Raw genomic sequence first — 17339 nt, 5'->3', positions numbered from 1 at the left:
ATAAAAATAATCATTTCAACGAGTTGTCTTTTGAGTTTGGACATATCCAATAACCAATTCGTCATGCATTTGTTGACTATAACCAAATCGCAGGGATTCAATTGAAAATGTTCAGAACTATTGAACTAAAGAAAAAATGGGCGTGGCAAGATTTGCCGGGTCAGCTAGTATACATATGAATAGGGATGCCAACCATTTTTTTAAAAAAGCTGGAAGATTTCAAAATGAAAAACTGGAGAAAACTGGATACATAAATTTTAAGCTTTTACATAAATTTATTTGATTTTCGGTTCAAAAATGCTGCAACGTATTATTGCATGCAACCAAAAAGGCTGAAAGAAAAGTTTTTACTGATGGAGATTATAGTCACTGGCGTACTTTAAATTAAGTAGATTTCGATTAAAATCTTACAACCGAAGGGCATGAATGCACAAATTACTGAAAAGACCATAGATGTAATGGGAATGAGTTCAAAAAATGTGGTGATGAATACTGGATAAAACTGGAACAATTTTCAAAAAACTGGAAATATTCAACCTTCAGCTGTTTCGCTGGCGATCTTCAAAAAAACTGGATATATCCAGGAAAAACTGGGGGGTTGGCAACGCTGGCTAACATTTATCGTACGAAATGCCTGTCCGAGTGAACCAATTTGGAGATTCGCTGAGATAATTCACTCTCTCTCAGAGATGGAATTTCCAATAGCTCTGCAAACCGATGATTCACTCTTCGCTGATAAAATCCAAGTGTCAAAACAAAAGAGAAGATTCGCGAGACGATAATTATCGGGAAAGAAAAGTGATTGCGATCGCTTGTACAATTATCCCCCTTTCTTTCTGAGTCGCAAGTGTTGACAGTAAAATAGGTTTTTCATCGTTTAACAAAATGTTGCTTGCTGTTGTCATTGTCAACTCAATGTACCTTTGTTCGTCGGCTTTATTTGCATCGAAGGTTTGTTCAGTTATGTATGTTGGCCGATATCGAAGTTTTTTTTTAAACAAGCAAACATTATGGAATGCACACGTTATGGAAAAAAATCCGCAAATATAAATAGATTCTAAAAAAGTTTGCAAGCTATGCAACAAGTAACAACAAATATTTGCCATTTGAAAAAAAAATCGGCCACGGACTCTGGAAATCTGCATTTCACAGACACTACTGTAAATCTGGTATCCCTGTTTTGTGCTGCCTTTTAGTTGGTCAAACGCTTGCAGTTTTTCCCTCTCTGAGGTTTGCGATACAATTTTACGATTATCGGGACACTCTCACTCTCACCCACTAAAGATTTTCGTTCCACGGCTCGATCGGATCGGGAGACGATAATGAATTACCGATTGGAGCAAATGAAACAATCAAAACATCGTATTAACGAGCAACGATAATCTCGCAACAGGCTATGAAGTTCACGGAGTATTCTTTCGGCAATTTATTTGTCGCATAGGTTTTCTTCTCGAGAGACGATACAAAACATCGCGTATTATGCGTGATCAGAATCCAATTGGATTCTCTCATGATAATTCTCTGACACGATTTCAACCATCCTTGGCAGCAGCAATGAAGTTTTTCCTCGATTGCACACGTATAGAAACGTACGTGTACCGGAAACGGGTTCTCACGCATCCTTCAGTAACAGTTCACAGTCTTGCATCAATTAAAAAAAATTGTTTTGCTTGTTGAAATTTTCTCTAAATGGGCATAAGAAAGGTTTAAAAATACTGATAAGAAATGGGAAATTGGTTTTCGCGCATCTGTGAGTAACCACCAACAGTCTTGTATCAATTAAAAAAAAATTTTTTTGCTTGTTGAAAATTGTCCTGAATGGTCAGAAGAATGGTTCAAAAATACTGATAGGTGATGGAAAATAGATTTTCACGCATCTTTGAGTAACCATTAACATTCTTGCATAAATTAAAAATAAATATTTTTTTTTTTGCTTCGATATAACGAATCGATATAACGTAACGAAAATAAAAATAAAGTTGCCTTATCGCGCGATGTACGATGAATATTTTGAAACTCAGCTTGGAAAACAGCTTCAATCAATGGTTTAACACTGATGCTCACCAAATTTTTTTCTTGCATCTTATAGCATTTTTTCTCAGCTTTCCAATGTCTCAGATCGAAAATCGGTAGTTGCGAACATGATCAAAATTGCATTTTTCTGATATAATCCAAGATGGCGGCCAAACTCAAGATGGCGGCCTGAATTCTGATCACTTCAAATGAAAGCCCTTGCATTCCTCTTTACAGGAAAGTGCTACTTGTAGTACTTCACACAACGAATTTAAGAGATATAGCTCAAATAATACATCAAGAATTGCTTAAATTTCAGCTTTTCTGAAAACTGTTCCGCCCCTTGGTGACCAAGGGGTCAACAAATTCGATCAAACAAAAATGGCATTATCATTTTTTTTCCTATTTCTAATAACTATGTGCATTTATATCAAATTTGAAAGACCTTGTGCACCTAGTGGCCTAGTTTCAGCGAGAATTGCTCACCGCTGAAATGTACGAATAGAAGTGTACCGATGCAATCATGGATGACAAGAGACCTACGGCTTTCCGCTACACATATACTGTACGGTACTGCTTTCACTAGCATGTTTTTTTTTTCAAGACATCAGTTTTTATCAGGTTCCAACAGCAGATTTAAAAACTGTTCAAGAAGAAGGGTTATTGAAAACTTTTCGAAAAATCTTTACCTTCAAGACATCAAATTAGTCTTAAGTTATGGAAGCAAACATTAATTGACCTGTTAGGACGGGGAGACTCTGTCATTTTTTTTTTTTCTTTGAAATTGATACAGAGAATGGTTGGTGTCTATTCACATCGTCTGTGCTAGGAATGCTCGCATGTGCGTATTACAAAACTGTCCAACATTTTATCTATCCAACAACATATTGGTTATTGTTATCATTTATGTGGTCATGCTGTAATTATCGTTTGAAATCCGACGCAACATTTGCCAGTTTTATTTTCCTTTTCACAGAATGCATCCAAGCATAGAAAACAAAGACGTAGTGCCACGTCAAAAATTGTTTGCGTAAAGTGCCTTGAAATTCCTTGAAATTTATTATACCAAGACATCGCACGTCTAAGTACGGGAACTTATTTTTCGTTCGAGGTTTAGTACACTGGAATTCATTAACCAATAGTTTGGCCAACATAGCTTCTTGCACAGCATTTAGAAGAAAATGATTTGAGCGTTTCAAATAAGTAGTTATTCAAGTAATATTATTATTCAAGTAGTTTTGGTCGTGAAGTTTTATACTATCTGTTATTTGTGTTATGTGTGATGCCGATTCTACTTCGAAGAGCTAACAATGTAACATTAAAAGACAGAAATCTTTGTTTACGAAATAGAAATAATAATAATAATAAATAGAAATTTCCACAGACCACAGAGAGTTGTGATGTTAGGAAATAACAAATAAAACTATCAGGAATACGAAAATTTGTAGTAATGCCAATGGACCGCCAACTTCGTAGAATTATTGGGAGAGGGACGGTCTCAAAATAACACGTTGCCCTTAGGAAAAAATGTTGAGGGGCAAAAGTACTTTGAACAACCCCCCGCTCCCCTCCCCATCCCTCCAATTTGGCGCCTATGATAATGAGCAATAAAACCAAGGAAACCCACCGGGACGGATGCATTATTTCGATTCACGCCCACTTGGTCCTGTTTGGTGAGGTTGCATGCCGATGCAAGTTTGCGCACCACAAAACTTTACGATTAGCACTTACTGCCAGCCGTCAGTGATTCTCAGCCCGCCAAAAGCTAGAAAGCAAGAAATAGGAAGAATAAAAAAAACAAAACGGATCTATTAAGCCGTGCGGAACGGCACACATCAGCGGACAGGATTGATTGGAAAGTGGCGATTAAAACTAGCTCCGCAATTTATATCTCCGTTCGAAGCCGGTGACTTGGTGGTCATAATTAAATACTAATGATGAGGGATTTTAAATTACATTAACCCGTTTTACTGTTCCCGATGGGGGCTGTCTTCTCGTACTCTGAACGAACGGTTCTGCACATCACAAACAGGATTCCGGGTTGTTCGGTGCTGCCGAGCGGTTAGCTCGACGCGCCCGAGAGGCGCCTACGATTGTTACCTAGATAACAAATCATTTAATCAATCAATGCAATGTATTTTTATTGCTCCTGAGAATACACGCAGACACTTGTTTCGGGCAAAAAAAAGTGAAAAAAACAATGAAATTTATTGGTAAATTTAATTGGCACAAACTCAATGTCTGTCCCAGCGGCTTTCATGCTTCGTCCAGTATGGCCATAGAAGGAGAGAAGGTCTCTACCAAACACGCGCAGCTCTCGTCGAAATTAGCTACATATAGTCTTTTTGATACCATCCGCGTACCACCATCGAGCCGCTTCGCTTTACGATGGTTTTGTCTGTGTACACCGGGAAATAGCATTCATTTTCCACCCGAAGAAAATCCCAGATCGCCATGTGTCAAGTCACATACTGATCGGGCTGGTAATTATAAAAACCGCAAACCGCGTCGGCTCTTGGAACGAGAAAGATTTGAGCCGTTGAGAGCAAAAGTGGTACATGTGCCATTAAGTAAATTTTTCAAGAGACGCGATAAACGAAAACACTCAAATAGTAAATTAGTTTCAACAATTTTTTCCAACATAACTGCACTAAATCATTGCTGGAAAGGTTTTAAAAGACGGTACATGAAAGCATAGCGAGTTCTGGTTGAGAAACTCACACAAACTTCAATGGAAAAACATGTACCACTTTTGTTCTATGGGAAAAATAATGACAACCAGAAAACGATGAAAGCAAAAGTGGTACATGTCCAGTGTGAGCATGAAGGATGCATTATAGCTCTCTAATCTTAGGACATATAACATTCATGTCTTCAACAGAGTTGTCCAAGTGATTGAGTACTATAGAATAATGATCTGTTTGTTAAGGAATTCTGTCTCTTCGTGACGGTAGTGTATATGTATTTGGCAACAGCATACGAGTTGATAAAAGAGGTAAAATGCTTTCTGTTACAAAATAGTCATGGGTACACTAGCGCCACGTAGTGAGAAAATTTCAAAGCAGACAGATCTTCATCTGAAAGTACTGTACTGAAAGTCACTTGACCAACTTAGCTGAAGACATGATTGTTTTATAACCTAAGATCCTCGACTTACAATTCATCTAACATGCACAGACTGGACATGTACCACTTTTGCTCTCAACGAAATGGTGATTATGTTAATGACCAAAAAATGTTTTGGCTATAACTTTGGTTTAGGTTATCAGATCTCGGTTTTTCTTGCTTACTCTAGTACATTCTTCCGTTCTGCATCAACTTATGCAAAAAACCCAAAAAGTGTAAAAATGGCATATGTACCACTTTTGCTCTCAACGGCTCATTGGTTTCTAGATTCTGATACCGTTTTAAGCGGCTGGGTGTGCATTCGGTGTGGATTTTTCACTATTCCCCACTTGTTGCTGCAGGTTTGTTCGGTTATTTCGCTGCCAAATGTGGAAAAGCGCCGCCTAGAATACCGGCGCCTAGAAATCAAAAAACCACCGAAGGTGTCGGTTGTGATCAAACACGCATTATTATGGAAATCTTAGTTGTTTCATGTGTGAGCATTTTCCAGTCATGAATTTATACCGTTTTTTTCATTTAAATTTTTTCTCACTCTTCGCTACTTGCCACCGTGTTCACGCGTGACGTTGTCGGCCGGTTGCCGTGCGCCGCCAGCGGCGTTGCGCTGTACTTGAACTTGACCGCGGGATGCCTGCTGCCAATGGAAATGGATGCAATTAAAGGTGAATCAAAATGATAAACGACGGATAGACAGCTGTCGAGCATAAATGCGCTTGAAGTAGGTCATAAACGGGTCTATACGGGTTGTCAATATTGCTATGGATTTGACTTCCCAGCTATGCTACATTTAAAAGCATGCCACAATGACTTGCTTCTTTCTTATGCAATATGTGAACAAAACTTATCGACACGTGTATTAACAACTTCAAGTCTTGCGTCGAAATCTCTGGGAAGAAATGCTTCCTGCGCTCATTTTGTACGGCGGCACATATTTCCTGATTAGTAAGTAGAACCGAGACTTTTTATGTGGCGAATAATTGCTTCAATGGCCACTAAGAGCGAATAATACGAACTTCGTCGCTGTAAATCATATCACCACATATTTCATAGCCATCACGCTGGGAGTTTCTTTGTACTCCGTTCATTTAGGTTGCTGTCCAGCAGTGCCTTCTGGTTCGCAGGCAGCACCATAATTATCTAAATTATTCAAACGATTTGCAGTAATCTAGGAATGTTCGCATCATTTGAACGGCGACTTGTTCACTGATGATACGTTGTGTGTGTCCAGTGTTGACTAAAAAACAAGTGAATTTATTGTATATGCTGAGGTAAAACTGGAAGCAGGTCACATTGCTTTGGTTTGCAAGTCACGAGAGGTCAAGACAAATTATTTGGAACAATAACCCAGGTTTTTTTACGAAAAACAGCTTCGAATCGAACAAAACAATTAGTGATCAATGACATGTAGCGAAATTCACGGGTTATATGGTCGGCGTGCGACCAGAGCGAACCAAGCGCCAAAAACATTATTTCGGGTAATCGGCGATCAAAGTTTATCCACCCCGTATGTTTCCTGCTAGCTGCTGCAGAGTAATTTCGTTTTAATACCAAGATAAACTGTTCAAATTTGTTATTTTTTTCATGAAAGATGGATTATCAATTTTCACATCCACTGGTGCTATAAAACTCAATTTTTAAAAAAATGGTTCGGTCTGGTCGCACGCCGACCATATGATAGAATTATGCTGTGGATGATCAAAAAGTAGATAAGTTGACTAAGCACTTCAGAGCTTGTTGTCGAGAACAATAGGGCTGCAGGATTTCCGTTGGACATCTGGACGGTTATCTAGATTTATTTCTGGCGGGTAAACGCTCTTAAAAATAATGTGCTTAATCCAAAACCCAACTGATGAAGATCATTATCTAGCCAGTTGTGATTTGGGCAGTCTCACTTCTGAGAAGATGGACCACCTACAACAATCCCTGCTACAGTTAATGTCCGCTTTGTTGAACTAAAACTCGATTGTAATTGGAATTGAAGTTTAGAATTCAGTAATGACTGTTTATTTATTAAACTGGAATGCTCGCTCTTTAAAAGCGAAAGAAGATGAATTTTGCAATTTTTGAACATTCCAAGGAATCGATCTTGGAATAAGCAATTCCAATGGAAAAAGTATTGTATCAACTGTATTTTATTCATTTTTATTTCCCGATGGTCATTCAAGTTATTCTTTTTATTCAATTTATTTAATACTAACAAAATCAAATCATTCATGACTGCATTTATCGGCTCATGCTGATTTTGATTCTGATCGCCTTCCAATTACTTTTTCACTGCCCCGTAAAACTGGTACAAATTGCACTAGTTCTGTTTGATTATCACAAGACTGATAAGTATTGGGATAGCTAAACCCAGAACGGATATCGAACCACGATTGACGAAAACATGAAATGTATTATTTTACAAAATAATGCTGACATTGACAGTCTTAGATGATTTGAGCTGTTTAATACCCAAAGCTTGGAAATTATCAGTTCATAATGCTCGAGTGAAGTTTAATACAAACATTTAATACATCATTTACAATGGACTTCAAATTCTTATACGTTCGTAGAAAATATGGAGACACCAATACCAAAGATCTCGTGTTCCTACTTTGAAAGTTGTTCATAAACATTTACAAAAAGAAATCAAACATAGATTCACTCTCTTGCGAAAAATAATTCATGAGAAAAGTTGAACAACTAAAATCATATTCAAAACCCTGCAGGAAGCTTTCGAAAGTTCTTGAGAAACCTTATAAATCCATTCCGGTCCTCAAAAATGGTGAACAAATGGACATAAAAGCTCAAGAGCATGCTCAGTAGTTTGAAAATGTTCATAATTTTAATTCGAACGTAGTAAGTCCTATTGAAAATGGAATATCAAAAGCATGATCAGATCAGATCAACACTCAAGAATTTCTTTCTGGAGAGGCAAACATATTTGAATTTATTCATTTATTTATTTATTTATAATTTTATTTGTTATTTTCATCTGGCCAAATATGCCTTAATGAATTTTTCGTGATGAAGAAAAGCCCTTTTGAGTCACAGTTTGTTACTCAAAAAGGCATAAAATCCTCATATCTTTTTTTACTCTACAAAAACATTTACAAAGCATAATCAAGAACTAATACAAAAAAAACGAACAAGTTACATGTTAATTGGTCAGTCAGTATAAATCTATCACTAATACTATAGGTAATGTCAATGATCCAGGATAGTTAATTTCGTTAAATTCTCGTCATTGATACGATCTAAAATTTAGAACTTTAAAAACATGAAAGCACTAGGAGATAATTGGATGTTTTATGTGCTTGTCGAAAGACTTTCTGAAAGTTGATTAAGTAACTTGGCGAAAAATTCTAACAGCATTGGCATATTTTTTTACAAAATGTAAAACTGCCGAAATCACTCCTATTACAAAACCAGAATAGAATCCAGCTGAAGCGTTAAGTTATCCGGTAACGTTTGCGGCAAAAAAAGGAAAAAAGGATGTTGAAGAGAAAGACCGAAGGAAAATTGGCTACATCGCTGCGTGCAGGAGGTCGGTGCAACCGGCCAAACAGTGAAGAAGTACCTGGCGAACATTGACATACATGTCCGGAAGCGGCAGCCCTGTTCACTGGTCTCGGAGCTGCAGGCAGCGCCTGAATGCGATGGTCAAATCGATTTTCCCGGCAAATCACGACGTGGTGGTGGTGGTTGTCGTTTAGACCTGTCTCACCCTAGATAGCAACGACTGGCAGGGCACTTCGTATTTCACTTCCCCTTTTCGGAAGAATAATTCTAAATAGAATGATGACACGTTTAAATGGGAATTAAATTATTGCAAATGAGCAGTTTGGTTTTCGCCATGGGCATTCGACTTAGAGTAACTAATATGATTTGAACTTATAAATCTGAAGCCTATTCCACTGCTGCTGCTCTCTAGGCATAGAAAAGGTATTCGACAGTGCTTAGCACAGTAGTTCAATAGCTAACATGTGAATTGAAGTTTTCCTCTTTACATCACAAAAATGATACAAAGTTACTTGACTGACTACTTACTACTCTAACGATCAACTACTTGAATCTGATAGATTGCCTGTTACAGCTGGTGTACCTCAAGGAAGCATCTTGAGCCCAATTTTTTAAAATATTTTTACTTCTAATCTTTTTAATTTAACACCAGGATGTGAGGAATCTCTCTTTTGTGTCGATACAAGCATTTTCGTGAAAGGAAAAAGCCTGTGCAGTCGGTTGCAAATAAGTTTAGATATATTTTCTTCATACTTAAAAATGGAACCAAGGGTTTCGTTTCTCGAACCCACAAAAATTCACGTTATTAAGATGAACGGTGTGGCCTTTGATTGTTCTGATCAAGCTAAATACCTAAGGATAATTTTTGATAAGCAGATAGTGCTGATATGTCAGCGTTTGTGACAGAACACACAATATAAATTCTGAATAAACATTGGTAACATTATTACAAACTTCTCTTATTAAAAATATATCATCCGATAGACATGAAAATGTTTTCCGAAAACTTTTAAAGACATTATGAATAGGTATGGCTCATTTATTTTGCATATATCGAAGGATGTAATAGAAATCGATATTACTGATAGGTAACGTCACAGCAATTATGAAAATTTTCATTTTCCAAAACAACAAATAATGCAATAATGAATAAAAAAATTTACTTGTGAAGTTACACATCGGTTTCACAGGTTGAAGCTTTAATCTATAGTACCATCTAATTGATACTATTAAATTAGAAAATTAAAGCTTTGTCGATTAATCTTACTCATCGCACAGTTATTTATTCTCGCTCTCCGCTGAGCGAAGAACTCTAACCTTGCTGTATCTGCTCTCTTTAAATTTGTACGCTCAGAGCAATGATTCCTCTCTTCTTTCATCTGTTGTGTGTTACGAAATGGTTGGCTACCAAAGCCATTCAAGCAAGTCAACTGGAGTCTGCTTTGTGTGATCGCTTTCGGATTCGCTAACTTCAAATAACGTTATGGTTGGTCTAGTATATTGAGTTCAGGATTTACCACTAATCATTACTAGAGCCAGATATGTTGGAATTGCCTATCGTCGATATAAAACACAAATCGATTGCGATATCATAAGCATTCCCTTTACATAGGGTGCGGCAGGAAAAAATGCGAAAATGTGTGGTAGGACTTCAAATTCCACTGTCAACTACTTTATTATCGCCAACCACGAACGCGTTATGACAGACTTCAAAGTGTTCAAACTAGGATGAAAAGTTTCGCAGGTTTCTGCTACAACATACGCCACAAATTCAATAATCCAATGGATTACGTACGGGACTTCTAGGGAGCCACAAATCTTTGGACCTAAGCTTTATGTTTCCCATTAGCTATCATTGCATTCTGTTATAGAATGATTCTAAAAGAAGTTGGCTTTCACCCAGAAAAGCACTTGGCTCCTAAAAATAACGCTATATATTATGGTATTAATTTGAAAACCAATGGTATAAATTTGAATGCCAATGAAAGCAGGTGACATTTTGAAACTGTTGGCCATCATGGAACCGGTCGTATGTTTGATTTGGAGCTCAAATATCACTTTCCCCGAAATATTATCAAATTTATTCAGTGGAATGAACCGGTCTGTGCGGCTGTAGGACACAGCACCGAACAGCTTTTTGTTAGAAAACAGGATTATTATTTTTTTTTTTTTCATCAAAAAAGCAACCTTTTCGAAAGAGTCACTCGTAACTCCTTTACGCGCTCCATAATGAAGTGGTGTTTCATTCTAGCTCTGTAAAATGCGCGAAGTCTTCTATCATAATACCCGGCATCGATTACAGAAAGGTTGGCTTCCTTGGTAAGTTTCTTGATGAAACGCGCGAAGAATCTTTGTGCGGACCAATTTGATCACGTTTAGCGTACGTGCAAATAGCGGACCTCCACTTTTCGAATTCCGCTGCTAGAAATTATCCTGTAGTGACTCTTTTGATGCGATAAACTGTATCAAAATGACATTCTATTACCCTGAAAACCTCTTTTAGCGTCTTTTGGGCGAGCAGTAAACTCGTAATACCTTCTTCGACGTTCATTTTATCAAATTTGCAGAAAAATAACGGAATCACAATGTTCCAATGCAGCACTTGAAGGTAAATGTAACCAAATCACTGTCAACAACAACAAGTCTTTAATTACACAAATCAATCCAATATTAACATTTTTGCATTTTCGCATTTTTTCCTGACGCACCCTGTATTGAGCTCACATTTTTGACTTTACAACCAACATAACTTTTTACTCTCTCAAAAACGCAGAAATCTGAAAGAAACATTTATGATTTCGATGAAACCTTGTATATGACTTCAACTGGATTTTTGGACAGGTATTTAGACCTTATTTTTAAAATGTCGTATATGTTTTACTATGCCTAAATTTATCCCAAAAACTTGAAACTTTTCTATAAATATTGTCTATGAACGAGTTTAGTCTCTCGAGTTGAATGAAATATAAACTGCAAAAAAAAACTGTAAAAATAACTGTACTAAAGTTTAACTAAATTTGCAACAAATAGCTTTTTTCTAATATTGATATAACTTAGAAACTTTCAAAACATGTCACAAGATGGAGCTAAAATTATTTTTGATTTTGTTGAAAGAATAAATTTTTGTACAACTTCGAAATCCATATTCTTATAACTACGTACAATTTAGTTGTAACTGGAAATAACGATTTTAATGTAATTTATATCATAAATGCTCCTAGTGGACACATCCCTTAGTGCGAGCTACGAGATTTTCGGAAAAAAAAATTTTTTTCACAAAGTTTTTTTTTAATTCACATGCTTCTTTTTTTCATGTTTCTCATGTGTTGTCAGCAGGATCATTTTGAAAAATTCAAAAAAGAGAACTTTAATTCTAACTACAATGAATGTCTTTTTTTTCAAAAAAGCCTTTAAATTAATTTAAAATAAATTTACTACCGGGAAATCAAAACAAGTAAAAATGCAGACCTGTCTGTCTTTCTGATGCATATAGACTTAAAAACAACTATTTGTAAGTGTAATGTATTTGTAAGTAGGAGTTTTTGGGGCCGTAAAAGGTGATTAGGATATTTCAAGACTCCTCTCTGTCCTGGAAGGAAGCGATCCCATATAAAAGCAATTCTACAAAGAATGTCCCAGTTTTAATATTTTTCTTAAATTGTCATTTTTAATTTGTCTGAAACTATGCATACACGTTACTATAGGCAAACGATGCGATTTTGTGCTATTAGTTTGATTGTTTTGAACACGACTCATTTTTGAGAAGCTATTGAAAATGCTATTTCGGGAAGGTATTGATGATTACAAATATTTTAAGGGCCAAAACGGTTTGCTTGATCGGTGTGACGTCTTCGACAAAGTTGTAGATAGTAATTTTGTCTTTTCGAAAAAAAATATACTTTAAAAAAATAATTCATTTTTTTGAGAAAAAGTTAAAAGAAAAGTTGAAAACCAATTATCTCAAAAAGCTCATTTTTAAAAAATCATTTTTTTTATGAAAACTACAAAAAATTACCTGAACAATGCAACCGGTCCGATCATGGAGAAACAAAAAAAAGGTAAGATTTTTTGAAAAAAAAATTCGAAATCCACAAAAAAATCTTCGAAAATAAATGTTTTTTTTTTTCAAAAATTCATATTTTTTCTTCTTGATTTCTCCATGATCAGAACGGTTGCATTGTTAAGGTAATCTTTCATAATTTTTATGAAAAAAAAACTTCCACGAAAAGAAATTTGAAATTTTATTTTTAAATTCATACTTTTTTTTTCTTGATTCCTCTATGATCATACCGGTTGCATTGTTGGTAATCTTTTGTAATTTTCATGAATTAAAATTAGGCTTTTTAAAAAATGAGCTTTTTTAGATAATTGATTTCTAATTTTTTTTCTAACTTTTTATCAAAAAATAAATACTTTTTAGAGTGTATATTCTTATTCTGAAAGACAAATTTACTATCCACAACTTTGTCGAAGACGTCACACCGATCAAACAAACCGTTTGGGCCCCAAAAATATTTGTAATCATCAATACCTTCCCAAAATAGCATTTTTCAATAGCTTCTCAAAAATGAATCGTGTTCCAAAAAATAAAACTAATAGCACAAAATGACATATTTTTCCTATAGAAAAGCCTGTGCAAAGTCTCAGCCAAATCAAAAATGGTCGATTAAAGTGGTTGTCCTTTTTTGTGAATTGCTCATAAATGAAACACAAATTTCTGCATAACTCAAGCACTAACCGAACTAATGGAAAGAAAATTTATCATGTGGAGGTTTTGATGTCAGTTCGACACTCCTCCCTGTTCTTAAAAGGTTTGGTCCCATACAAATCAAACAAAAATTTCTACGCAACTCATAAACTGATCAAGAAAATGGAATGAAATTTGGCATGCGAAGGTCTTTGGGAGCAAACAAAAAATTCATGGTGGTTCGACACCCCTTCTTTTCTGTAAGGAAGAGGTCCCATGCAAATGAAACACAAATATCTGCACAACTCAAGAACTAATCAGACAAATGAAACCAAATTTGACATGTAAAGGGTTTTCAGAGCAAGAAATATTTCAATGGTGGTTTGATACCCTTCCCTCTTCCCCTTTTCTAGACGGGAGCAAACAAATCAAACACAAATATCTGCGTAACTCGGTAGCTAATCATTCATTGACATGAGACTTTTGAGAGCCAAAAATGTTTCTATGACGATTTAAAACCACTCCAAACTCTGGAAGAGAAGGGGGGAGGGGCATGCAAATGAAACAGACATTGCTATTATTTTTTTCTGGAAACAGCACAAAATGAACGGAATGATGCACAGCACCCAAGAATCGACCCTGGCCATCATTTCTATTTCTTCTATGAAGACTTAAAGGAAGTTTTCCCGTAAGCAAACGCAAATACTCTGCTGCACTTTGACGCTCTTCCGAGCAGGCTAGGGGCACCAAAATTCACAGGAATGGTTGAAAAGTTATAATTTCTTATATTTCTTCAGGTTGACTTTTTTTCATTTAAATATCGAACAATCGTGCACTAGTATTATTTTATTTAGGAGTTCTAAAACTTATTTGCTTGAAAAAATAAGGAAATTTGGAATATTTTTTACGAGCATGGCAATTTTTTTTACATTTAGGTTATAATTTTCTAGTACAGTTTTTGGAGAGAAAAAATAAAAATTATAAAATAAAAATTTAAAATATTATTAGTGAAAGAGTGTTATGATTGTACGATTACGGTTGTTTTTGTTCCTTCGTATTTTTATCAATAAAATCAATACAATGAAATTAAATATAACACAATGAAATAAAATTAATAAAAAAAAATTAAGTGATAGCGTTATCATACGTATTTATACATCTATGAGTGAAGCATTTCGAAAAACCACAAACCTACTTCAAACTAGTTTAGTGGATTGACTAGATAACTTTTGCGTTATGTTTTCGCGCAACTTGTGCGATTTGGTAGAACGCAATAATTCCCCAAGCTCGAACTTTTACGTGTTATCTTTACTCCATCTCTATAAAAAGAACGTAGCGAAGTATCAAACACTGGCTGCTATTAATTCATAAAAATAATATCTCTAAACATTAACATCAACAATTCTGCGCAAACGTATAAGAGACCTGCTCTACAACCGAGGAGAGTGCGAAAATTCAATTAGATGTTAAGAGTTTATCTGCATAGATCATCTCACTCTACCTTTCTAATGAGGCTCTAAAATATCTACAACTAGGTGTTCAAGAAAACAGATAAAGCAATAACTGCTTTTTATTACTTATTACTATCGTGTTGGGTAATAATCGAAAGAAAAAGATAAATGAATAATTCCTCACATTAACCACTTAGTATTAAAACCCCGTAAATAGGCTCTTATATTATGCTAACTATTTGCGCGTTTCTGCTGTTAGATTTTCAACCAGCTGAAATAATTTGCGATTCAATCAAACGTATGTGCCATACAAGACTAATATTTATGTGAAATATTTAAAAATGATGTAGAGCCGTTGTACTAGCTCGTCAAAATAGACCAAAGTAATCGAGCCCAATGAAGATCCTATTCGAAAATATTTCCGCGACTCTCCAACGCTATTATGAAAAAAAAGCGCACATTGTCGAAAGCATTCAAAGCCAAACTCCTTCCACTGTTCCCAAAACTCATCCTAAGATTGACAGTTCAATCTGCATTATCCTACGAGCCGATTTTTTTTTGTGAATTCTTCTCCACAAACTTCGAAAGCCACTCAGCTTCAGTTCCCATCGTCCGCTGACGAGCCCGACTGGAGCTAGACAGTGGCAAGCAACTCACCACATGCCTGGCCTGGTGGGCCAGCAGAGAAGAAAGCACTCAACACTAGCCAAGTTCAAGATCTCGTCAACAAAGCAGGAGCAATACTGAGCTGGTAAGAAATAGGATCCCTCACTGGTAAAGAAGCAAAAAAACGAGCAGCGAGCGTACAAATTACCCTACTGGCCACTTTGATGCTTTCATTTGTGGTCTTGCACGGGTCATTCCCCTGTTTTCTAGGTTCAGCTTGACTTATGGATTATGGAGGACCGTATGCGAATCTACACCATCATCATACGTGCAAACTGCAGACAGAAGACGTATGAAAGTATAATTACATTTTAGCGTTTATACTCGCAGCAACATAACTGTAAACAGCTTCCCATCCCTTCCCCGGCATGGCTCCGGCTGAGACTGCCAATAATAATCAACATGATGAATGCTTGATGGGGCGCTGAATGCAACATGATCACTTTTAAGCCTTCTGCCAACTCCTCACTCTGGCTAGTGGACTGGAAGACAGACTTGAACGGTTGCACAGGCTATAAACCTCTTTCACCTAGTTCGAATCCCATCCCTGGTAAAGAAATCACGGTCACACACTTGTGCTGTGGTCGCTGCCCGATCGAGGGCGAAATTTAAATTATCTAATGGTCACCAGACATAATCGGAATGCTTTCGCTAACAATTTATCCACCACTGGTATTCTTACTTTGGGCCATACATGTGAGGAAGAAAAATCACTTACCACTATAATTATTTTCATTTTGACGTCGATATCACTTCGAGCTGGTACTTCTCTCTGCTAGCAGCAGCAGCAGTAGGTCAGCATTCGCTTTTGAATGGAACAGCACTCTTAGCCCGAAACAGCAATTAAACCAGCCAACAATAATTGAATAATGTTCACTGCAAGCTCTTCCCCGGTTAGAACACTTCTTCTGAAGCGGCAATCTTCCGCTGCTCCAATTTTTCACCCGAAATTAAAAAAAACACAACAACAGAATAGCTCAAAGTTCACACCGCTTCAACACTACACTTTGTTGAGATCTTTTGGACTTGTGGCGCTTCTCGGCTGCAAACTGGATCTTCCTCCTTTCTCCAACGTACCCAGCTCTCAGGCGAATAAAAATCGAAGAGAAAAATTTAAACGAAGGCCCCAATTGTTCCAAAGCAAACACACACAAAACACAGCGGAAGGTTCGTCGTGTCGTTCCCTGGCAACTGTTGAATTCGGACTGTGCGTTCGAGTGGGCCGGTAATCTGGTTTTAACATCCGCTGCGCCGCGCCGATACGATACGCGATGTGCCAACCGGTGGCGCTGCAGTGCGGATGAACAACCGAACGTACCGCTCTGCTGCTATGGGACAGGATGGGGCCATGCTACAAAACAGACGGAGAAAGCCGCACTTCATACCCCGCCTGGATGGAGACGTGGGTCTCTTCATGAAAGCGCAATGTTGCAGATGAACCCCTCGCACATACTGACTTAGGTTCATGACAGTTGTGATACGGTGGAGAAAATGGTTTGAGGATTCCATATGAGAAAGATGTTGATACGAATTGTTAATTTTAACATTTTTGGGGATTTTATTTTAACATTATTTCGGTTTTATTATATATTAGTTCATATAAAATTTGATCTAAATTTCTGATTATTTTTGTTCTTATTAACTTTCTCATTTGTTTTATTTTCAGTTCTGTTACCTCTTGTAAGTTCTATCTCAGTTTTGTCTCTTTAAATTTAAAAGATCTTAGGATACTCCAGTATCAACGAAGCGAGTTATTATGCAACCTTCAAAATATTTAGAAATTTTGAGCTAAGCTTAGCTTCGTGAAAATTGCACGCTAGATGTCTCTAGGCCAACGTAACTTTAATAAAGCAAAGCCTTGGTACTACATTCCGATTCGGAACTTGACCTTC

The 17339-nt window shown here is 36.6% G+C and overlaps 1 protein-coding gene across 1 annotated transcript in view; it reads right to left on the bottom strand.

The window, feature by feature from the left end:
• The window catches only part of LOC129719681 (uncharacterized), a 113209-nt gene extending 96535 nt beyond the window's left edge, over positions 1-16674 (bottom strand). The window contains exon 1 of the mRNA XM_055671072.1: positions 16166-16674. Coding sequence (XP_055527047.1) covers positions 16166-16183 — 18 coding nt within the window. The 5' untranslated portion in view covers positions 16184-16674. The remainder of the gene's footprint in view (positions 1-16165) is intronic.
• Between the last annotated feature and the right edge of the window lie 665 nt (positions 16675-17339).

The sequence above is a fragment of the Wyeomyia smithii genome, chromosome 2, assembly GCF_029784165.1.
Source record: "Wyeomyia smithii strain HCP4-BCI-WySm-NY-G18 chromosome 2, ASM2978416v1, whole genome shotgun sequence".
NCBI classification, from domain to species: domain Eukaryota; kingdom Metazoa; phylum Arthropoda; class Insecta; order Diptera; family Culicidae; genus Wyeomyia; species Wyeomyia smithii.
This window is presented reverse-complemented; position numbering and strand designations above follow the sequence as displayed.